This window comes from Populus nigra, chromosome 1 (genome assembly GCF_951802175.1).
Source record: "Populus nigra chromosome 1, ddPopNigr1.1, whole genome shotgun sequence".
NCBI classification, from domain to species: Eukaryota; Viridiplantae; Streptophyta; class Magnoliopsida; order Malpighiales; family Salicaceae; genus Populus; species Populus nigra.
The window spans coordinates 25,620,088-25,645,138 of NC_084852.1; the positions used below are offsets into that span (position 1 = coordinate 25,620,088).

The 25,051-nt window shown below is 32.4% G+C and overlaps 2 protein-coding genes across 2 annotated transcripts; one reads left to right on the forward strand and one right to left on the reverse strand.

Moving 5' to 3' along the window:
* Positions 1 to 248: 248 nt before the first annotated feature.
* On the forward strand, positions 249 to 5,959 carry LOC133690116 (uncharacterized). The gene is made up of 7 exons (XM_062110312.1): positions 249 to 887; positions 1,343 to 1,389; positions 1,500 to 1,545; positions 3,055 to 3,132; positions 4,246 to 4,332; positions 4,509 to 4,588; positions 5,407 to 5,959. The coding sequence occupies exons 1-7, from the start codon at positions 312 to 314 to the stop codon at positions 5,513 to 5,515; spliced, it is 1,023 nt and encodes a 340-aa protein (XP_061966296.1). The 5' UTR covers positions 249 to 311; the 3' UTR covers positions 5,516 to 5,959.
* A 6,973-nt stretch (positions 5,960 to 12,932) lies between these two features.
* On the reverse strand, positions 12,933 to 14,776 carry LOC133697600 (homeobox-leucine zipper protein HOX11-like). The gene is made up of 4 exons (XM_062120263.1): positions 14,308 to 14,776; positions 13,739 to 14,052; positions 13,560 to 13,639; positions 12,933 to 13,467 (listed from the first exon to the last, which is right to left on the reverse strand). Exons 1-4 carry the CDS (start codon positions 14,663 to 14,665, stop codon positions 13,080 to 13,082), a joined length of 1,140 nt encoding a protein of 379 aa, XP_061976247.1. The 5' UTR covers positions 14,666 to 14,776; the 3' UTR covers positions 12,933 to 13,079.
* Positions 14,777 to 25,051: the final 10,275 nt, after the last annotated feature.

A 25,051-nucleotide genomic window follows, 5' to 3' on the forward strand; every position in this document is an offset into this window, starting at 1 on the left:
TATGCATTTAAATCCATCATTAAAAAAACAAAAACCCTATAAAAGACCTCTAGGCCCAGATGAATATGGGTTAAAAAAAAGATATGGGAATTTGGGCCTGCTTCTAGACCCAGATCTAAGTGATAACTCTCTAGGAAATTTAATGGTGTTCAAACTGTAATTATTAGATAATTATAATATAAAATAGAGATAAACACAGTAACCAATCAAGATTAGAATAGTCTCTTTTTCTCCAACACTATAACTCTTCATTAAAATTTAAACAAATAAACGAAGCGCACCGTTCCTTTTCAATTTCAATTTTCAAAAAAATGACGACAACCAAAAACACAGAGAAACCCTCCAATTTCCCCGCCACCATGGCCACAACCACTCCTAACTCAGCCGCCGCCGCCGCCACAACCCGCCCCTTCACCCCCACCACAACAACCCCACCGAGGCCCCAATCTCCATTCCAAATCCACCACCAACACATCTACCCAGTAATCAGACCTCAAACCCAAACCCCAAATCCAATAATACCTCCCAATCATCAAGGTGTTCTCTACCCAGTTGCCTCCTCCGGTCGTGGGTTCATTCCCAGACCTGTTCGCCCCCAACAAGATCAGACCCCTGCAAACCAAGGCGCGTACCATCCACGCGGAGCTGGGGTTGCTTACAGGCCCCATACTCCTACTACAGTCGTTGGGTCCCCGAGTTCACGTTCTCATCCAAATCCTCAACAATTGGGGGATCTTCATCATCTTCATAATGTGCAGCAGCAGCATTTGATGATGAGCAGGCAGCACCCTACTCACTTGCAGCATCACAATTATGTTGGTTTTGGTCTCGGTGTCGGCTCTGTTGCTGCTCCTATTAAGGGAATTCCGGTCACCGGCCAACTCAAGGTTTATATTTATATGTTTTTGTTTGGTAAAAAACGATGTGGGTTCTCTATTATTTGGATTTTTATGCTCACCGTTTGCAGAATTATTAAAGATTTAAGTTTAATCTGGGTCTCGAATTCGAATTGTTTGCACTAATGTGAACATGTAGGATTATTATTGTTGATATAGAACGTGGGATTTCAATAATTGGTTAATTTTGAATGGAAGGATTTTACCTTGTAAGCGTCGAGTCGAGATTTTGATGCAATTGAATGACTGGTATCTTTTTGTTTATGTTTCTTGCGTAACAGCAGTGTTGAGTGATTTTATGCATAACTGCTGCATTTATGTCTTGCTAGAAACTTATTGATTGTCAAAATTATTCTTGTATAGACCCAAAATTTAGCTTCCCCTGATATTGTCCTTATTGATTGTATCGTGCATCTTTAGTTTATTGCTTGTTTTATTTCTTTTAGGTTGCTCCATCTCCGGTTTCCGATTCAAATGGCTATAAAAATTTGAGGTGATTCTTTTTGTGAAGTTAATGTTATTGGGTTATGCTTTATGTCATTTTGCCCTTCACAGCACATATGGGCAAGCAGTAACATTTAAAGTTTTTTCTTGTGTTTGCAGGGATAGAAGCAGAGATGACAATCTTATGGTGGTTAGAGATCGAAAAGTAAGAAAACCTCATTTCTTTTCATGGAACTTGGAGCATTTGTTACAAATACTTTACTGTATGTGTAAATTCAGATAAATATTTTGCAAATATACATATATTGATTTGAGAGGTCACTCTCATCTCCAAATAGTCTAGTTGATTCTTAGCTGAGCACGATTTGCATGTTTGTTAAGCAAGTAATGCATATATCAACATCATGGTTCTTGTTACTTTTCGAAGTTCATAATGTTAGATTACCTAAAGCAATTGCCTTAAAATTGCTGCAATTTTTTAGATATTTAATGATTGTTGATTATTTATAGAACACACCTGAGGGTTAGCTGATGCAGTCTAGTGATCTAAACTTGACTTTGGGTGCATGCTTAAGCAAGGGACAAAAGGAGATATTCAATCCAAGCTGTATTTGGTAGAATAAAGGCTTAGACTATTTGTTATGAGAGTTGGTTTAAGTTTTTCAGGTTGTTTTTAGTTTCAGAAGAGGCTGCTTCTAGTTGACAACTATGTAATTTTTCTGATTGCTGGAACTTGTTTGTCTTTCTTAGGCATCTGAATCGAAGTCCCATTTAGGATTAGTAATAACTCAATCCTACATAAACTTGTAGTCTTTCAATCTCAGTATGGCAGATTTATTATGAAGGAAGTGCTGCCTTTTTGCTTGATGTATGGAGAGTGTGATCCTTTCATTGAGGAGTGATTAGTTAAACCCTAGGGATGAGGCTTAGGTTCATATTCAAGGAATGATTCCTACTGGTTTGAGGTTAGTAGTTTATATTCTGTTTTTCTTTCACTTTCTGTTTCTTTCAGACCTGTCTAAAGCCCTGAAACACCTATTATAAGCCTTAAACTCTAGTTTCTGCCTATTACAAACTGTCCCATAGAACTAGTCCTGCATCATCAGCTTCTGCAAGTTGAATTTGAGGGCCATAAGAACATGTAGAAGTATCATAGTGTAGCTTTAGTTTGTCTGCTTGTGTAAGGTTCTATATATTTGTGATACAAAATGGAGCAAAATAAGGATTTTCATCAAGACAAGTCATCAGTTTTTCTTGCTATAATGATTTTTGAAAACTATTTGGTCCACGGACCATCATTTAGAGGTAGTGGGTGCCAATATAATACAGGAGACAGCATTAAAATGATTCTGAATTGCCAAGGTGGCCCTTGGCCCTGTTCTCTTGACAGAGTTCCTTCTCTCAATGTAATTTTTTCTACCTCCCTTTGTTGAGTTAGAGATGTCCTAGGTACACAATGAATTCTTTATGTTAATTGGTATGCTTAGACCTCCTACTGCTATACAAAATAGGAGGTGCTCCCTGCTCCTCAGACTAATAGAAAATTATATTAACTGATCATTATTATTTAACTGATCATTATTATTTAACAAGACAGGGTAGTTTCCTTTATGGAATGTCTGTGGAGATTCTGTAGATTAGTGCTATGCTACTAAAGTCGAATCTTTGTAATGATATCATATTGCTGTTACTTACTGATGTGTTTTGTCTGTAGGTAAGAATATCTGATGGAGCTCCTCTTTATGCTCTTTGCCGATCATGGTTGAGAAATGGATTTCCTGAGGAAAGCGAGGTTTGCATTACACTTTTGTTGGGATTACCATTTTGCATGTGCTGAGAAAATGCCATATTTTTAAAGTATTTTTCCAGCACACTCTTAGTTAATTAATTCCCAACAACTTTTAATATGCTGTTTTACTGCGAGTCAGTGACAAGAGAAACTCCTTTGCTGCTGTAGGTGTATCGTTTATTTTTGTGCCTTTAGGTGTGTCTTTTACTTTATGCCTGGTCTTCACCATGAAGAACAATACATAATATCCACAGTCAAATAAAATTCACTAGTCTTATATGTTAGAACCTCAAAATCAGTTTTATGTGGCATCAACTATCACCACCTGGTTGCATGGAAGCCATTTTGAGCTGGATAGAAGCTAGTTTTGCAGTTCTCTTATCACTTTCTTTTTGGTTGATAAGAGTTTCTTTCTTAAGCATGTGTCACGTATAGACATTTGTTTCTCATGAATAGTACTCCACATTGGTATACATAGAACAGAAGACATGGGAAGATGTTTAAATTATGAACCCTAATGACTGGTTGGACTAAAAATTCTGCACTTCACATTCCAAAATTGTTTTTTATCCTCATTTGTGTCTTTTTCTCTCTGCAAACAAAATCAGGATACTGATATACATGCTCAAAACATACTTGTGGTTGTTTATCACTTTGTGAACCATGTCGGTCTTATAAAGCATAGACCACGTGCATGCTTACTGATGTAGGACAAGGGTTTAATAATTGATAGAAGTTGAAGAATTCCCTATAGAAGAGGGATTAATTGAAAAAAGAAAAAGGAAACCCTATAGAAGAGAGTAAATCCCTACAAAGCGGGCTAATATGAAAGAAAACACCGAGGAGAGCTGGAAGAAAGTAGAATGAAACAGTACTCAACTTCCAAGTCTGAATACATTGCAATAGGAGGTTTAGATATAGACAGTAGGAAACCCTAGCAGTCTAAATCAAATAGAAAACAAGAATCCTAATAAAATATCATTTTTTGTTATAAAACTAATAAAATTTCCTAATTAAATATAAAAAGCTAAATTACTAATAATTACATAAAAACCCTTCATTCTATACTGGAAGACTTAGATTATTCTTCTCTTATTTCTGTTATGAATTGGGTAGGTTCACTATGGAGATAGTGTAAAGCCTCTTCCAAGACCTCTTTTGCCAAAGGAGGAAAGTGAAGAAGAAGTTGAAAAGGAGAAGAAGGTTGGTCTTCTGATTACTCATCTCTCATCTACTACATCATTTAATTACTCACTTGCTGTTTTTTTGTAGTCATACTGGCTTCTGTGCACTGCTATCAATATATAGTATCAAGTTGGCCATTAAACAAGACATCTTTGCATTTATTTTCTCCTCCTTTTTCCCATGTTTACTTTCAGGATGAGGAACCTGTTGATCATTTATCAGCAGCAGAACTCCTAAAGAGACATATTAAGCATGCTAAAAAAGTTAGAGCACGGTAAGTTCCTCTGAACTTATTGTTCCATCTTTGATCTTTGTTGAATTGCTGGATTCTTTTATTGTATGAGGCTGAGGATGCCATTGCTTGAAAAGAAAAATCGTATCTTCCAAAATAAATTGATAGCTTGAGCTGTTTAATACATCGACCAAATAAAGTTGTCTTGATCCTAAGTTCATGGACCAATAATTATGGTTGCTGGGTCCTAGTTTTAGTTCCATTTAGGGATAATTACAAAATACTTCCTATAGTTTGATCGGAATTTCATTTTCCCTCTATGCCTTTATAAATTACACTTTATATCCTGGATCAAACAAAATGCATTGTTGAGGATGTAAAATGTTATTGAAAGTGTAAACTACAAGATGGAAAATGTAATTTATAAAAGTATATAGGGAAAGTGAAATTCAGATCAAACTACAAGAGGGTTTTTGTAATTATCCCTTCCATTTATATTGCTTAGCAAGTTATATGAAAAGGGATGGAAGAAAAGAAAAACACTTAAAACTTTCTCAACAAAGGCTTAAGTGATCTTTTAGTTGACTGCTCTCTAGGAAGTTTTAATATTCTTTGGTTTACCATGGTTAGATTCTCAGAAGTTGGCCAATACCATCCATTGGCTGCCATTTTCTTTAATTGTTTAATCAGCATTTCAACGTTTATGGCATTTTATATTCCCTAAGAAGGATCCTTTTGTATATTAGTTCCTCCAAGATGGTTCAGGATTTCCTGATCCTCCCAAGCAAGCAGGTTTTCAGTGTGGTTGCTTAAGCATACTATGCAAATGATGACAAACACTTGCTGTTTTTGCGTTGTAGGTTAAGGGAAGGGCGATTAAAACGAATTGCAAGATACAAAAGTAGGCTTGCTCTACTCCTCCCTCCACATGTAGAACAGTTTAGAAACGATACTCCTGCGGAGAACTGACCGACCCACACTGCACAACGAGACATTTTACATATTATTGCACCCTCCCATTGAATCTCAGTAAATACACAACAGTTTTCTTGAGAGAAGGGAAAATTGAAGCACTTTAGTGGTGGAGAGCGGTGACCCAGATCCCAGCAAAGGCCATATCAAAAGCTTAGAAACGCAATATCCCCTTGGGACAGATAAAAAGACATGGATTTTATTTCTCCTTGGGCTGGAAAGAGTTATCAGAAATGTAATATTTCCCCTGAATGGTTATATTCATTGTTGCCTCATTTCCAATCGATCGTTGTAAATTGCGTTTGGTGGTTTGTTTCACGAAAACAAACATATTCTTCAACTGTCTTACGAGTTTTCTGATGAACTATATGAATCTCTCTGTGCCTTGTAAGAGAAAAAACTTGGAAGAATATTGCAAGCTATGAGATCGTGATTTTGATACGGGATGCTTCACTAAATATAATGGCTTGTGTGTATATTTTGAAAATTTTCTTGTGTTTTTTCTTGATGTTTTGTATTAGCAAAAACTCTGTTCTCCTGAAAACTAAAAGTACCATGTTGAATATTGAGTTCCCTTCGGTCTCGCAGCCATTGACGGACGATGGGCCTCTACAAGCACTCCTACCCCCACGAAAAATTAGTGGCTGTGGCCTGGTAACATAAAAGGAGCTGTTAAATTCGCTTGAAGTGATAATCCAAGATATGTTAATAATATGTAGAAGCATTGAGGTATGTACTTTTCAAAATCAAATCTATGCATGTATGTATATACTAAGCATTGAAATCCCATACATTGGCCATCATACTACTATTATATAGCATTGAAATCCCCTAAGAACGTGGCCCATTTCACAAAAATTTGATTTTTTTTAATTTTTTTTAAATTGCTCAAAAATAAATTTTAAAATAAAAAATATATTATTTTAATATATTTTTAAGAAAAACATACTTTAAAATACAACAATTACCATAATTCCAAGTGCTATTTTAATGCCGTCGACCACAAATATCATGTATGTTTTTTTGCACACAATCATAACGTGTGTTTTTGTATTTAAGCCATGTTTAAAGATGTTTGCACGAGATAATAACACAGATTGCTAGGAAGAAGAAAAGATCTCGTGGCCATGAGATTAAGCACTCAAGAATTGACTTGTTGCAATTATTTTGTATGAACATAATTAGTTTTGACAAAATCAACATGATTACATGCAATACATGTAAGAAAGATGAATCAACACGATTCAACCCACATGAATTCAAGTCAATAGCCAAAGTTTTGAATCTTGGGGAGCATTACACATGGTGTATCAAACATGTTATACCTCCATTATTGAAACTAAAAACATTATTTCTTCTCATTTTGGTCCAACCTTGATAATCAAATCTCATGGTAATTGGCCCTTTGAATAAATCTAGAAACTAACATCATCGACTGCCCTCTGGCCTCTCCCATTATAGCGTTGCAATTATGACCTTAGTAGCTAGGAGTTAATTATGTACATGTTGTTTGTTGTCATTACTCCTTTGTCATTCGAAGGATTATGAGTATTTTTCTAATTTGAACGGTCCATTGAATTTTCTTACAACTTGGTCTTGTGGAGTCATAACTAGCTAGCCGACCAAACTATCATTTGGACTCTTGATATATTTCTTTTTACTAAAAATCTGACTCTCAAGACTCCGTCAGCCATAGAGAAATTAATTGATTAAAAAAAGAAAAACTAGGCAACTAGGTGGCTCAATGGATCGTTGGAAAAATCTGAAGGCACCACTTTTTTCATAGATACTGAGTGTTTTAGCATGGAATCCGATCCATTCATGGTTTAATTAGTTGTTTTAATTATTTATGGAATCCAGCCACGGTCTAAAACCATTACCGACGATGCTATAGCATCAGCCACTTTAGCTGGTTGGAAGATTTTCTGTGAGTACTGTTGATTAAAAATCTACCAGTTTCAAAATTAAGGTTGTTTATATAGCTATTAATTACAGAATATTGTTTAACAACTAGAGTAACTTGGGATTTTTCATGTTTACAAATACCCTCGCGAATCTTTATTTTGTATTTTTGGCTGAAAGGTCATTGAATTTATGGCTTTCTAGATGTTTTATGTATTCAACTTTTTCTTTAATAATTCTATTAAGGTGTTGAAAAAATTCTAGAGATTTTAAAACTCGAAAAAAAAACAAATTAAGTAAAAAAAACATGATTCAACCTGATTGATTCAGTTTTTTTAATATAATACACACACAAAATCCTTTTAAATCAGTGATTTTAAAATTAAATTTAAATTAAATCAGGTAAAAATTAATTTAAAAAACTTGATCGATTCAATTTTTTTAATATATATAAAATAATATCAATTTTAATTTACCTTATTCAACCTTAATTAACTCGAACCATCCCGAAAACTTTGATAAACAAGCAAATGGGAATCAAAGTTGGTAAAAAGTCACTAACCCACACCAAGAGCCATCCTAAAAGGCAGAGCACAAAACGCACCAAAATTCCTACGAGACAATTCCATCAATCTTTTCATGAAATATAATAATTATAAACTTATCATAACAATAATCATCATACTTACAATGACTTCACCCAACTACTACCATTAATTAATCTTTTCTTAAGATTGGTTTAGTCTTTAATGACCTATGTTCTTACTTCACCTTAATTACTTTTAAGATAATCATTCTTATTTCAAGTGAAGGGGTTCGACGGATAAGAATGAGGGGTTTGAAAGGATTCACAGAGTCAAAAAGTATTTTCTTTTTTGCAAATTTCAACGCCTTGCATGTTTCGCCTTTAACATTCCGCATATCATTGCCTTTTGCGTGTCCAACATGGAACATGGAAGCATTGCGCCAGCCCCTGCGGCGGCCTCTGGTGGCACTACCGCTGTTCCATTTTAATTTAATTTCTCCTTGAAATAAATCATTGGTCTTTTAGAAATTCTAAAATGTATAGGATAGAAAAGAAATTTTGAACATCCACGAGTGAGCATGGTTTTCACATTTCATGAACATAAAAAACATGGAAATAAAAAGAAAATTGATTCAGCAATATGCTTCTCTTTCTCTCTCTTTTAATCAGCAAATGCAAATTATACTTGGAGAAATTGTTGGGTGTGAAATTGAATACTTGTTAATTGGTAAGTTTTTATTATTGAGTTTCATTTAAATGGTGGTAGGTCATGCTCCACTTTATATATTATTTTTTCTATAATTTATTTATTTAATGTAAGATATGATTATTAACCTAGCTAATTATTAAATTCAAAATGGGCCAGCGAGTCGTCCCAATCAATTCAAGATAAAACTCAATCAAATTTTTTTAAAAAAAATAACTTGTGTCTAACAAATATTGTTTTGATGTTTTTTTTAACCTCCTAGTTTCTTTGTTATTTTGTTTTTATGAATAAAAATGCATTGATCAAATTAACTTAGCAGATATTAAAAAATAATATAAATTATATTTTAGGATCTCATCTCATCTAAAAGTTTAAGTTTTTGGGTTGAATTGATTATTTAATATAATATCAAAGTTTTGATTACTAAGCAGTCACGAATTCAAATCTCATCATCTTTATTTATTTAATAAAAATTAAGCACAAAATAATATGAACATGTACAAATTTCAAGACAGAAAGGCTTTTATTTTAAGAAGTATGTTAGAAAATAATACAAATTATATCTTGAAATCCACCTAAAACTTAATTTTTTTTATTGAATTAATTATTTGACACCAAATAATCTGCTAAAAAAAAGACAGTTACTGACCTTGAAACAAGATCGACTTGGTACAAATTCTAAAATTATTTTTTTAACATCCTAGCTAGTTCTTCTCTAATTTTATATCATGCATCACATGGATAGGGCACAAATCAAGTGGTTATCGGGGAACGTACAAACCCTACATGATGACCGAGTCGTTTTTGTTCATTAAGTTTGTTTCCCACATGATGAGACCAGTGATCAGTGTTTTCCTTCCCTTTCAATTCATAATACTAATCTTTGAAATGGTTGAAGAAAAGATAGTGCCCCACTCATGCAACTTTACCTAGGAAATTACTCACCTCCTCCACCATACATACATACATACATACATATACATATATATATATATATATGTATATATATATATATATATATATATATATATATATATATAAAAGATCAACCATAACCCTAACCATATTCTCCATATCTACTCCAACATTAGTTGTAGGTCGATCACAATCTTTTCTTTTTCTTTTTCTTTTTCGATGAACGGTCAATCGCAATCTTTGAAATGTCTATAAAGTAATCACACCCACGAAAAGCTGATTAATATGACATGGGAGTGGATGTTATCTCTTCAAGATACATCATGGGTGTTTCCGATGGAAATGAATGGAGGTAAAAAAAAAAGAAGAAAAAATAATTAGTCATTTTCACGTATATATTTTAATTTCTTCTCAAGGGATTGCTTATGAAATCATCAGTGAGATCGATAGACACAAAACGTAGCTCAAATCATTGGAGGACATATAATAATTGAACCTGAGCTTTCTATTTAGGTGACTAGGTCATGTCCTTTTTTTCAGCCCTATAATTAATTCCCAATAAGGATTTGGCAGTGGGTCCTTGGTCGGCTACTTAACACTATAATTAAACCCATAATCTTTGCTTAGCATTTTGTTTTTTGTTTTCTTGTGCTGTGCTGGTGTGTTCCGTGACTTCCCGTAGGGTGTAGAGCCAGGGCGTGTCTCGCCTGCATGCATGATGATTGAATTCTTGTTTTGTTTAGATTCTGTGTTGCCCTAATCATAGACAAGACATCTGTTTGTTTATGTTATTTAATTCTTAAATATATGGAGGCATGCCTTAATTTGCCTTCAAAAGCAAGGGAGACACAATTAATTCAACATTCGATTATCTATCCATGGGCATGCATGAAATTAATATACACATCTGGTCATACATATGATGCTCGCCGACTAATTAAATCAATTGTAAAACAAAAGTACTCATGCATGGCCAGTAAAACTAAACACTTTCTATGACAAATTCAAGCACTCATCCCGGATTTTTGTGTGATTCTTCAAAATAATATCGAAACTATTTCGGAATATACATACATACATACATACATACATATATATATATATATATATATATATATATATATATATATATATATATATTGCTCAAAACATGAAGCACCAAAAAGAAAGCTAGGAAAGCGACCGGAGAGGAGAGAAGAGGACCGGCGGTCGGACATGGCATAAACCAGGGGAAGAAACTATTTAATTTCCCTTGTTATTTTTATGCCCTGATAATTAGAAGGGAGGAAGAATATGTGCCCATATTCAGTGAAACTACGCTATCATTGGAGTACTTTTTTGTAGGTACCGGGGAATCCTAGTCATTAGTTTTGGACATTGCTTTGTGGTTAAGGAATTAGATGGACCTCGTAAGAAAAAGTCAAATAAAAAACAATTGCATAATGATCATATGGATGAACAATTTATAGGTGAGAATTAATTTAGTATTTATTGATTGAGAGTTATATATATATATATATATATATATATATATATATATATATATATATATACTCATTAATTCCACACCTAAACAATCCAAGTACTTCTTTTTAATGTAATTGTTTTTTTTTATTTAATTCTATGACTTCCTTGTATACAAACTATATATTAAGCGAGTGGAAAATCAATAGAGATGAAAAGGGATGATATTTAATATTTATGGGATTTGCCTTCTTTTTCAAGAATCTCAGGTGCGATGCATGCAACCCTTCCTCACGGTACTAATTATCCATCGGCATAACTTAAATTCATCACGTTCTATGTATTGATGTTTAAACAGTAATATGAAATTATTGAATTATTAAATCCATCACATTCTAATTTTACGTATCTAAATCAAACCTAGTTTCTATTAAAAAGTAACATGAAATAATTCATTGTTCTATTAATCTATTAATCGATCTCTTCCTATAAAATCAAATTATTATAATTATTACTGTTGTTGTTATTATTATAAGCATAAAACAGTAATAAATAGAACAGTTTCGTCTCATGATAAGTCACGTGACTTCTAATGCGTAAATAAAAAAATGAGTACTAATATTTAAGGTTGTTAATTCCGTTATGTTCTGCTTAAAATAATCGGTATATCCCTTTCAATTTTAAAAAACAGAACAAACTGAAACATATTTCATCTGTTTTGAAAATTCAGCCCAAATTCTGTCTAGAACATTCTGGTTCTATTCCGGTCATTTCTTTCCAGTCAAATAGATTTTTTTTCTTTTATTTTTTTAAAAAAAAATTATGTTTTTTTTAATTTTATCATCTGACACTTGGTTAATAGTAACTTTATAATTTATTGTGGTTTTTTTTGTTGTTATCTCAATCTTATGATATATGTTACAGGTTTCACGAGCTAACCTAGCTAACTCGAGTTATTATTTTAATTGACTCATTTTTTTTTTAGTTTAATCATTCAACATATTCAGCATCTGGTTGATTATGAATTAAACTGTCACTTGTTCTGATTTATTTTCTATGAATTTATCTTAGTCTCATGACTGGAATCATGAATTTCATGAATTGACCCCAATAGCCTTAAGTTATTTTATTGTTTTTTTAGATTAAACTTCATAATTTATTAATTTGTTTTATTTAGAATTATAATATTCTTATGACAAATTTAAAAAACTAACTCAGGACCTGAATCGATCTTATATATTTTCATCTAAATATTTTTTTAAAAAAATGTTATGTTGAATTTTTTTAGAGTTAAATTCAACCCTTATTTTTTTAGTTACATTTAAAATTTAAATTATATAATTTTAAATTAATTTATCTTTAAATTTAAATTATATATATATTACAACTTCAAAATAACACACCAAAACACTCCGAAATTAAAATATACGCAAGCCAGATGAGAAGGAAAGGAGTACACTTCCCTCCCTTCTCATAATTGGGACTCCAAAAGGGTACCCTACTTTAAGAGACATGTCCATCAATAAGACACCCCTGTGCTCATCATAATTTGGTCCTACATTTATTTATTTGTTTTCAATCAACCCCCCACGCCTCCCCTAAATAATCAACGTGATTTGAATCAAATCATCAAAAGTAGCAGACACAAAATCTCCCCTTTCTTAAAGCATGCCTTAATCCACGCCCATATACCTTATTTAAGCAATCAACTAAGCACACACTTAATTAAATAAATTAACAAGAAAGGAATATATGCTAATTAAACAAAATTTACTTTAGTATTAATTATACTAAGAAAATAGAGATAAACACCCTTCTCCTAAGATATGTATTTCTTTCTTTTTTTTCTTGTATTCTTTTTTCTCTGATTCCGTCACAACTAAATCAAGAAAGAAAGCAGAGAAAAAAACGCAGTGTAATTGAAAGAAGGAAGGAAGAAAAAACAATCCAATCAAGAGACAAAATTAACCTATCAAGATTCTGTCAAGAAGCCTTGTATATATGTACATATCAAAACAAAGGCCTTCCTATAATATTCTCCCCGTTAATCATGCTGTGTGCTGGTGGGGGTGAGTCTGTGTGTGAGAAAATGGATAGAACCTTGGTCTTGTACTACCAAGCGACAACCCTGTGGTTTTAGATGTGGGGTCAGCGGTGTTGTTCTGGTTATTGGTTGTGGTGGTGGTGGTTGCAGTGGTTGCTGTGGGAGTGGCGGTGGCGGTGGTGGCTGCGGTGGAGGTGGAAGTGGTGGCAACTCGCTCACAAGAGGGGCACATGGTGAGAGTTGTGGCTGGAAGTTGCATGTAAAATGGATTTGAAGTCTTTAAAGCTCTTAATTCTTGAAGCTCCTTATGTAATCTTCTATTCTCTTCTGTTAATGTCTCACAACATCTCTTCAAGTACTCACAATCCACTTCAGTTTGCTTCAATTTGGTCCTGCGAATTTGAAGATTAAATATAGGATTAAAACAAACAATTTATTACTCGATTAAATCCAAGCCAACCATTAATTAACAAAAATTAATTACCTTGCTCTTCTATTTTGAAACCAGACTTCTACTTGGCGAGGACGGAGATTAAGCTCTTTAGCAAGTGCAAGCTTTTGTTTCTACATCATCATATAAATTAGAGAAAAAGATTAGCAAATTAATCAAGATCGAGAAGCAAGTTAACCATAAAGGGTAATCTTTAGACATGATTCTCTTACAGGAGTAAGCGTATTGTGCTCTTTGAAGCTTTCTTCAAGAAAAGCAGACTGATCTTTAGAGAGCCTGAGTTTCTTTCTAGCGCTACCATTTTCATCTTCATCACTGGCTCTTGAAGAAGCTCTTTCAGCTTGATCAGCTTCATTATGTGATTCACTTCTACCTTTACTACTGTACATGCAAAAATCCATTTGAAAAGAAGAGGTTGCACTGTTCGGTGGTGAAGATGAAAGGGCAGCCACATCTTGATCAGCCTGATCTTCATGAACCATCACAGCAGGGAATCTATTCACATCAAAACCTCTTGACATGTTACCTGTAGAGCCAAACTCACAATTAGTCCTACAAAAAAATTAAAAAACCAGCACACACATACACGCATCTATATAAAGAAAGTAAGAGTCATGTGGATAAGATAGTTTGTTGGGATGTCTGGCTCAAAAACCAGATAATAAGATAGAAAACAAAAGGTTTGGGGACCTCTTTTTGGAGGGGTTGAAAAACAGGTTTAAGAGATGTTACCATGAACATAAAATCTCAAATATTCAGAGAAAAGAAGGGGTTTTGGTACCATTATCATAGACCACATAAGTGGGGGAGCTGTTTCGGTTACGAGGGACAGGAGTGTTAGGGAGAAGATCGAGCTGGATAGGTGAATCGGTGGTGTCTACTGTCAGACTTTTTCTCTTATTGGCTTCTGCTGCTGTTGTTGTGTTTGTATTGTCAGATTTATGATCATTATTGCCGTGTTTCTCTTTATCTTCATCTTCTTGTGGTGTGTGATTTTGACCAATTGATAAGCCCATGCAAAACCCTAAACTGGCTTTGTTGGTGAGCTTTGTAGATTTCTCCATGAACCCAAATGGCTTTGAAGCAGTAGCTGCATCTCCCAAGCTTAATCCAAGCTCCATGTCTATTCTATTTTGCATGTAAGGGAAGAGAAAACGAGGGGAGAAGAAGAAGAGAGAGGGAAGTCTTGGGAGTAAAAGCTCTTGTGAGAGTCTTTATAGAGAGAGAGAGATTCTGTCTTCCTACCCTCCTCGTCTGTCTTAATAATTTAAGCGCAGACCCAACAGTTTTTTTATTTTTTTTAATTAACACTATTTAGTAGTTTTTATTTTATTTATTTTTTCTGTCTTTTAAGAATTGAGAAACCATATTGACCGACAATCCCAGGTTGACAATTACTTGTGGAAAACCCTGTGGGAAAGAGACTATGAGAGAGTTTCTTTATCATTTTGCCATGGGCTACCCCACCCTCACTCGATTGCAAGAAATCCTTGGATATACTTGATATATCACATCACTAATAAATTATAAATAAAAATGATGTATACATCTTATGTAATTTTATATTTATTAATTTAATCTATGAATGATGTAATATTCTAGATCTATTTTATAATTTCTTATCTTTCAGAATGTGATATCAATTCCATTCAGGTAAAATTTGTAAATTAAGTTATAAATATATTTCATTTTTTTCTCTCTTTTAAAATTATATGTTAGAAAATAATATAAATTATATCTTGAGACCTCACCTAATAGTTGAAACTATTAGGTTGAATTGATTTTGTGACATGATATCAGAAACTTGATGACCAGACGGGCATGAGATCGAATCTCATCATCCTCATTTATTTGATAAAAATTAAGTATAAGGTAATGTGAACCTGTGTAAATTTCAAGTCCAAAAAACTTTCACTTGAGGGGGTGTTAGAGAATAATATAAATCATATCTTAGGATCTCACCTAACAACTTAAGTTATTGGATTAAACTGATTTTTTAACATTATGTAATTAATAATTTTCTTTTCAAGAGGAGAAATGGATTGGCAAATTTCTTATAAATATTTATAGCATGTTTGTAACTGTCTGAAATGAATTTAATTTAGATATTTTAATAAATGTTATGTTTAAAATTATTTTAAATATTAAAAATTAAACTTCAAGTGAAGTTTAATTTATTTAAAAAATGGTAAAAAGTGTTGGATTGGCATCTATTTACCGACACTAGCTTTATTAATATATTCTCTTGATTATTATATATATAAAAAATGCGAATGATAAAAAGTAAATTAGAGATTTGCCTTACTGATTTGCAATTCAAAAAATAATTAATATTAAAATTAGTTTTAAAAAAAAACTTATCTACCAATGTTTTTAATTTATAGATATTTGAAGAAACAAGATAAAGGTGATGGAATGATATAAAAAATAAAATAAATTGAATTTTATCTTGATTAATTTATTTATTAATTAAATTAAAGTGTATAAAATTAGTTCAAAACCTCTTGTATACTTGAAAGAACCCCACTTATTTATGTTAGGATTAAAGCTCACAATATCTCCATAAATGGATTAATCATACTTGACTAAATAGCCCATACCAAGATTTTAATATGAAACCTCGTATTCAAAAAGCCTCCTTTTTTTTATCATATGAATCAATCCGGCCATTACAGATTTTAAGAATTATTTCAGTATCAAAAGAAATTATATGTTCTTTAATTAAATCATATCATCAAGCGGTTGGTTTCAATTGCAAAGACTGTGGATCTTCGTGCTCAATGTTATATTTTAAACGGTATTGTATAATTTATTATTTTATTTATTTTTTAAATTAATATGAATGTTCGGACCAGCTTGTGTTTATCTTAATTAATCCCACAAATTCTAAAATTAATGATCATGTAAGTTTTCAGTGATTCTAAAAGAACTCGAACTCATAATCATTAAAAAATAAACTCAATATATAACCAATTGAGCTGCTCTTAGGATTTGTAATATATTATTTATAGTGTAGAGCACTGTCCTATCTGTTTGTCTTTTAGTTATTATATCAAAAATAAATAATTACTGATATATTTTTAATCTTATCATATTAGTAAAATCTATATAGAATTGTGAGGTGATTGGTATAATTATAAATTTAAGAATGATGGATATACTATTAAAAGAATTTGAGGCTAATATCTGGACTTCCAGGTTAGAACATGTAAAACTCGATTATGTTAATTCATATTTTGTTGGGTTGATTCTGATAATTATTTTAATTAAAATAATATTATTTTATTTATTTAAAAAAACTCGTTGGAGTTAACTCAAACAAGCTTGAATTGAGTTTGTTGGAGTCAACTAAATTACTAATTAACAACCAAAATGCTTAGATTAACTTACCGTGACAAGCCGGGATTAATTACTATGTTCATAGGCATCCAAATATTTTGAATTTGATGGTACCCAAAGGTTTCGGGCCATCCGTGTTTTACATGCCATGCCATATATCACACGGCGGCATAGCCTCTTTCATGGAGGGGGTAATAATTAGAAAATTAGTATATTCAAATAGAAACAGTGATAAAATTTTTCAGTTAATAAATATATTGATAAATATCGATTAAAATATTCTTACAATATGTACTAAATATGTACTATAGTGAAAATTTTTTATAAAAAAAATCAAACAATACGATAACATGTAAGTTTTATATACAACATTACTGATGGAATAAGCTCGACGGTAAAAGTTATCCGTGAATATCTCGAAGGAAAACTTGCATCGTTATATAACAACAATATTACGGATGGTATTATAGTGAAATTCAAGAAGGTGAATCGTATTGTGATGTGACATTTCTATTGACAGAATTACCGACGGAGTTACCATTGGAATATGTTTGTCGGTCAATCTATCGATAATTTTAATTTATGACATGACGTTCGACCCTCCTCTTCCCTTCTCTCATTTCAACATCTTTCTTGTTTATTTTTTTCTGCAAAAAATAGCCACCTCTTCCCTCTTGAATCTCAACACAACTCGACTTCACACAACTTTTTCAGCCACCACAATATTCGGTTTGTCAGCATCTGTGTTCCGATTCAAATTTTATTGAAGATTCTCCATCTTAAGTATGTAAATCTATCTTTTTTTTTATTTGAGCACAGTTTTAAAATGTTAATTTTTTTTACATATTTTTGTAGTACATGTATTTTGTTTGGGTGTTTACTTGTTTTATAGTTTTTCCTCAAACAAATTTGTTGTATGGATTTATGATTTATACATGTTAGGTTTGTTTTAGATTTTGTAAAACTGTATTTGTTTATAAATTGATGAAACTTATATCGAATTACCGACTTGGGTGTTTTGTAATAAAATAAATAATAGCTTATTTAATTAGTCCATTTTATATTTTGTCAATTTTATTTCTGAATTGTAATTTTCGGTAAATGTGTACAAATTTGTATTTATATCGATAATTGATAATGAATTAAGAGAAGTATTAAAATAAATTGAATAAGATTGAGCTAAACCAATATTTTTGCAAATTTATTTAGTTAACGTAGTTAATTAATACATGTTGTCATAATTATTTTATATAAGTTCAATAAAGTAATGGATGATCGTTCATGAATGTATCAAGATTCACATCAAGAGTTGCAGAGGATGAATTATTGTAATGGAGTTCAAGATTTTATTAATTATGCAATATCTAATCTGAGAAATATTAGTAGAGATGATATTAGATATCTATACAAAAGGTGTAAAAATAACAAGTTTCTCAGTCCAGATGTTGTAACGATGCATCTTCCATAGAAAAAGGTTCATGAAGCAATACATTTGTTGATATGCACATGGAGAACCATATATTCCTCACGAGATTATGGTAGAAAAGATGGTTGGGTTAACTTTTAGTGCTAGCAACGTCCATGAAGTTGTGGATGACAATAATAATCCTTATAGGAATATGGTTATGGATGTGATGAGAATGAATCAAGGTCATGTCAGTTAATGTTCAATCGAAGATGAAGAACCTAATCGAGTTATGTAGAGACGGATTCAATTCATTCGAGTTATTTGCCGCTCCTTATTAATCTGAATTTGTGGTTGGAGGCAGGATTGTCCAATGGACTTGATAAAAATTAGGTATACGGACTCTTTAACACTACGACTGAGAACTTATGAACTGCTCGTAGTATTTCAACCATTTGATGCTCACAATCGGTCCCGAGCACTCAGTTTCTAGAGTTCGTGGCCTTGTTAGATACAAGAACTTACAACCCATCTTAATGAAAAACATGAACGACTCTCTGTGAATTATGAAGAACTCCGTCGAATGGTCATAGATATAAAATTACAGATGGGTGGTACATGTGTACCCTTTCATTGGCCATACGGTCTTGGGGACGACTAGCCTCCTCCTCCTTCAGCGCTGCATCTATTCTAATGTCATTGTATGTGAACATATAAATTTATAATAAATATTTGATTTTTATATTAAGATAATTGATTTTTAAATATTTAAATTTTATATTAATTTACTTATTTTTAATTATTTTTCATTTCTGCTCAATAGATTTTTTTAAAAATATATTTTTAAATTATTACTGACGAGATTACCGATGGACATATTTCATCGGTATATTTTAGAAAATTGAAAAGGAATTACAGCAAATGCTACTGCAACTCACCGACAGGATTACATACGATTTTTTTTTTTTTTGACAAGGGAATTACTGGCAAAAAAATATCATCTACTCCTACTGTTATTTTCATTCTTTGACTTGATGAAGTTACTATATTAACCTTGTTTAATCTTTTGTATTTTCTTTTAATTGAAGTATAAGGATAACCATACCTAAAAAGTTTTTAAACCTAATCAGAAAATAAAAGAAACATTAAACTTAAAATTGTATATCAAATTTGACATGGCTGGTTAAGTCTTGATTTTGTAGATAATTAAATTGATGTTTAATAACCAAATGGGTTATTAAATCATTTTCATCATTAATTACTGATTTCTTGATATTAATAATATTCTATATCAATTTTCTTACAAGACCCTATCCATATCACTAACATATTAACAATTTTTTATTTTATTGAATATCATTTTCGTCAAAAATTGTAATAGATATGTATGATGTTGACATATCATGAAATTTAAATACAACAAAAAAAAAGCCAGTGTGTGTTAGTTTTGTCACCTCGTTAAATTAATTACGGAGTACCCTATGCTGCTATTGTCACCTCAACAGGACTTTTTTTTTTAAAAAAAAATATTTTCTTAAGCATAGAGGGGTTTTGTCGTATTTTAAAACCTTTGGATTATATTTTTTATATTATACTTTGAGAAAGTTATTGTAATTTATCCTATATTATACGTGACATGACACCCATCTCGTGTAAAAAATGGTAGAAAATACATACAAAACAAAATACAAACAATACATACATAAATACATTCGAATCATGAAAATAAATAAGAAAAATCGACGGGTGTGGTTTGTATTCCAAGGCAAGTACATGAAGTTTTCTTTTTTCTGGAGAGCCAAGTAGAGCCCGTGGTAATATTCAGCCTAATACATACATTAATGTAATTCATTTTCTCCGGATTTCTGATTCAAAAGGCATTATTGCGGAAGCCCACAGTCAGGGCTTGATTAACATAATGACAAGCATAACAACACTTGCTTCTATCTTTTGGCATTATAATCACAAACGCTATCATGTGGTGTGAAAATTAATTAATATACACATGTAGCATTGCAATATCACACTCTGCAATCATGAGGAATTAAGGCGTATAATTAGCTCTAGCTAGTGCAATAGACACATCCTAGCACCATTTTTTTAATTTTAATTAGAGAATGGAAGCTGACAGTAATATTAATTACACTTAGCTTAGTGATAAACATGATTAATTAAATCATGCTTTTATCATCAATGCATCCTCGTGAAACATACATGATTGGGACCATCATAGATGTCCTAACTCATTGACTGTTCTCAGTAAATCTCTCTGCTTGGATACAGCTTGTGAATTGCTCCAGAGATTTTTTATTTTTATTTTTTTGGTCACAAGATGAGGTTTATAAGAGTTTTTCTTTCCTTTTGCCATGCGATGCGACATGGAAATAATTACATAATATTTAAACAGTATGTCTCCCTGTAATCATTCTGTTCCCCTTCAATAAAATATAATGGCAAATAGTTAATTACCATAATAATTACCCATTATTTATTCTTATTTCGATGATCGTTGCATGATGTCCATGCCCCCTGTGCCCTACATGAAATCATCGTGACCATATATATATATAACCATCTTTAATAAAAAGGTTTTCGAGGTTTGTATATTCTGATTTTTCTTTGAATGAGGGTAGATTGTGATCAACTGATCAAGCTCTCACTTATGGAGAGTATATTTTCTCCAATCATATTTTAAACATTGAAAGAATTTGTAGGTGTACTTTTGTTGATGGTTTACAATGCCTATGACATTTTAAATAATTATGATAATTTAATTAAAACTTAATAAATGTTAAGAAATCATCTCAACCTAATAGTTTAAGCTATTATGTGAGGTCTCAAGATATGATTTATATTATTCTGTAACACATCCCTCAAGTGAAAGCCCTTTGAACTTGAAACTTGCACAGGCTCACATTACCTTGTGCTTAATTTTTATCAAATAAATAGGAATGATGAGATTCGAACTCGTGATCACTTGGTCATCAAGACTCTGATACTATGTTAAGAAACCATTTGTTAAATATTATAATTTAATTAAAATTTGATAAATTCGAACTTGATATAACTCGGATGAATAAATATTTTTTAAATTATAATCTTACTTAAATAATAATAAATAAAGCATTAATATTATCGAACTGACCTCTGTATACCCATCATATATCATCCCTACATGCATGCAGTTGACCTTAATTGGGTGTTTTTTCTTCCACAAGACTTAGAGAATTGGTTGTTTTTTTTTTTTTCATTTTTTCCATGTTGAACACCCGTACAAAATCCATTTAAATTATAAAATTTGTTCACGAGGATCATGCCTATATGGTTTAAATTAATTGTCCAATTCATCCCCTGGAAAATATGTAAAATGTTTAAAGCAAAATCAGAGCGAGTGATATGATTCACACTCCTTAATTTGGTGATAGATGTACGTGTGTGTGTGTGTGTTTATATATATATATATATATATATATATATATATATATATATATATATATATATATATATATATATATATATATATATATATATCTTCAGCAAAGGTAAATACGTATGAAGCAGGATATGCATGAATTATAAATTCTTAAACAAGAATGTCATCATAAAAGCTCCATTAATAAATCCAAAGCCAGGTCTAATTAAAACAGGATTTGAGATAAAACATGCTGATTTTGGAGGGTGGAATGCATAATTATTATGATTTTACAAAATTTAGTAATGATTTTACAAAAATTAGTAAATAATCCAAGTACTCCTAGCCAGGACTACCCATCACCAAATATGTTTTGTGAACACTAGCAGCACAACAATGCCCCATAATTGTTCATGAGACCGCCTGATAATTAAAGAAGATAGCATTTGATACCCCTCTCCTTTTTTTGAAAATGAAATATCAAGATCTTAACCCATCATCACACAATAATGTTAAGTATTAAAAAGAATATATTTATATTTATCATATTTTGAATTCTTAAGCTTAGAACCATACTATGTATTGATATATTTTTAAATTCTTTATCATATTTTCTTCATATTTAACACTAACTAAACAGTCTTTAACGATGATCAAGCGCCAATACCTGCACAACCGCAGCGATTAATTACTATACAGGAGGGAGTTGAAGTGTGATTAAGGAGAGATTGACTCGCCAACTAATAAAACGCACCCTTCGCCTCTAAGGGACACATTTCGTGAATCAGTTGGGTGAAAAGGGGGTGTCCGTTTTGAAATCTAGCGGGTTGAAGAAAAAGGAAAAGAGATGATTGGACTGGTCTCTTTATAGCACATTGAAGAAAATGCAGGAGCAAGAGAAAAAGAGAGGTAGAGGGAGTTTTGAGAACAAATGGCGGGGTCCCTCTTGGCCAGCTCCATGCATTTGTCAAATCCACTAGATTTTGAAGCTGTGGTTTTGCCCTTTTTCCATATCCAAGAAATCCTTTGGCTTTCCTTAGCCCCCCTCCCCCCCCTATGACATTTCTTATACATATATCAACTACCCAGTCAAAGTAATTGATGTTATCCTTTTCGTTCAGTAGTAATCTCCTTTTTTTTTTTTTTAATTGAGTATTAATCTTTGTTCTAAACATGTTTTAGTGCTACCCTATAATCAACGCGCGCGCGCGCACAGATATCAAACAGTGCTCATACAGCCATCTGAAAAATCTCTCGATATTTTTTTTCAGGTTTATCCCGTAGATGATTTGTTCAAGACTTGAACGAAGAAGAATTCTTTTGATGCATGAAAACTAGTTGGGAATACGCTTATTGTTGTTAAGAAAACAGAGAGTTTTTTTTTTTTCCTGTTAATTGAATGAAAAACTAAACTTCGACATCGACCTCGTCTTTCCTTCTCGTGTCGACAAACATTAACCTCCTTGCATCTTCCAAAGATACAAGAAGCGTAAATAATTGTTTGGAGAGATGGGTACTGTGTGAAAGCAGAATCAAACAAGACTTGTCAGGTGAGGTACCTCCTGATGTGGATGAGGCATGGAGGTGAGGCAGCAGCATACAGTGGAAAAGGGAGAGGAGGTGATAGCTTTAGGGGGGTCTTAGCAATAATTGAAGTCATGCTGGCCAGGCAGTGGGCAGAGGACGTAGACTTTAATGATAAGCATTGAAAGGTGATGACCGGCATTACACGGTAGATATGGGTGGCATGGATACATTTGTCATGCTTTTGGGATCATTGCAATAATTGAAACTCATGCAACAGCCTTTAATGATTTTATACCAACGTCGAAGCTCTATTTTTCCAAGTGCAGGAGAGAACCAGAATGAATTCTGAAGTCTGAAGATTGTATTCTGTAAAGAAAAGAAAGGGACCTTCGAGAGCACTTCAGCCACAAAAACACTGCTATTATATCCAGCCCCGCCACCAGGAGGGCTGGCATTGGTTCCAACTTACCTGCTACTCGCTCGAGCCGCCGTGTTTTAAAAAAATCAATCTCAATTTGACCGTCATTGAATGTAATGTGTTGATTTTAATCTTTTTTTTTAAATTAATTCATTTTCAACCCGGGTTAATTATTGTGATTGCTCTTCCACAAGACACCCTAACTAATCTCTTTAATTTAATCACCACTCCAGGGAAGAAAAAATGAAGAGGTCAAGTAATTGTCTAAAAGAATCAATAACTATTTGAATTAACAAGGGAGGACTGATTTTTTTATATATATTTTTATAAACTCCGACAGAGTCAGGTGCAGCTATAAAGGCCACCCAGGAAAACTGCACGAAAGGGAGCTGTACAACTTGATTTAAAAGCGATGATGACCTAAATTTAAGAGATCAAAATCAGAGTATCTCTGCGAATCTTGATCGAGGTTAACGTCCAATGCTCGAAGCTGCCACAGTTTTCCCTTTCAACTGTACACAAATAAAAGTCTCGAGGAGGGAGGGAGGGAGGGGGCTCCAATGTAAAATCCTAGCGAAGGCACAAGTGTGATGTCAGGGCATGCGTTTCCCAGTAGAGGGAGGGACTAGGGAGTCTTTGAAAAGACCGAATTATTAATTAATTAATTGATTGATGAAGAGAAATGACCGGTGAAGGAGGGAAGATAACTACAAGACTTAAATTCGTAGAGTAGACTAGACATGGTACAAAACCCACATGGACTGACTAATCATCCTTTAATCACTGTGACTTTGTCCCCTTTTTTCAATTGTTTTCCCAATTAATGCATCAATAATACTCAGGAGACCCTTCTCTTTTTTAATAAATTTAGTGCAAATTTACTTTGCTTAAGATATAATCCACTCATGATTTCAAATTCAGCTTAACTTTTAAAAAAATCTTCAAACGAAATTATTTTAGTTTGAATTGACTTATGACTTGGAAACACACCAAATTTAGATATAGTTTGGGAAAGAGTTTCAATTTATTTTTTATTAAAAAATTTAAATTAATAAAAAAATATTATTTTAATAGCTTTCTAAAAACAACACCTTAACAAATAGCTAAAAACAACCTTTTAATAACTTTAAAAGAGTGGCTTATATGTGTGTGTATATACACATATTTTTACACGCTCGAATGGGCTTTCTGTATGGTATAGACTATGTATTATTTTTTGTCTTAATATATATATATATATATATATATATATATTATTATTTTTCTTTGGTTTTTGTAATTCAAATGAAATAATATTTGTTGTCAAAGTCTGCCTTTATTTCCCTCCCACGAACGTACAAGGAGTTCACGTGACAAGTCGAGTGCCATAAAAATAAAATAAAAAAAAAGTCAAAGAAAAGGGAGAGGTGGGGGTGGGGGTGGGG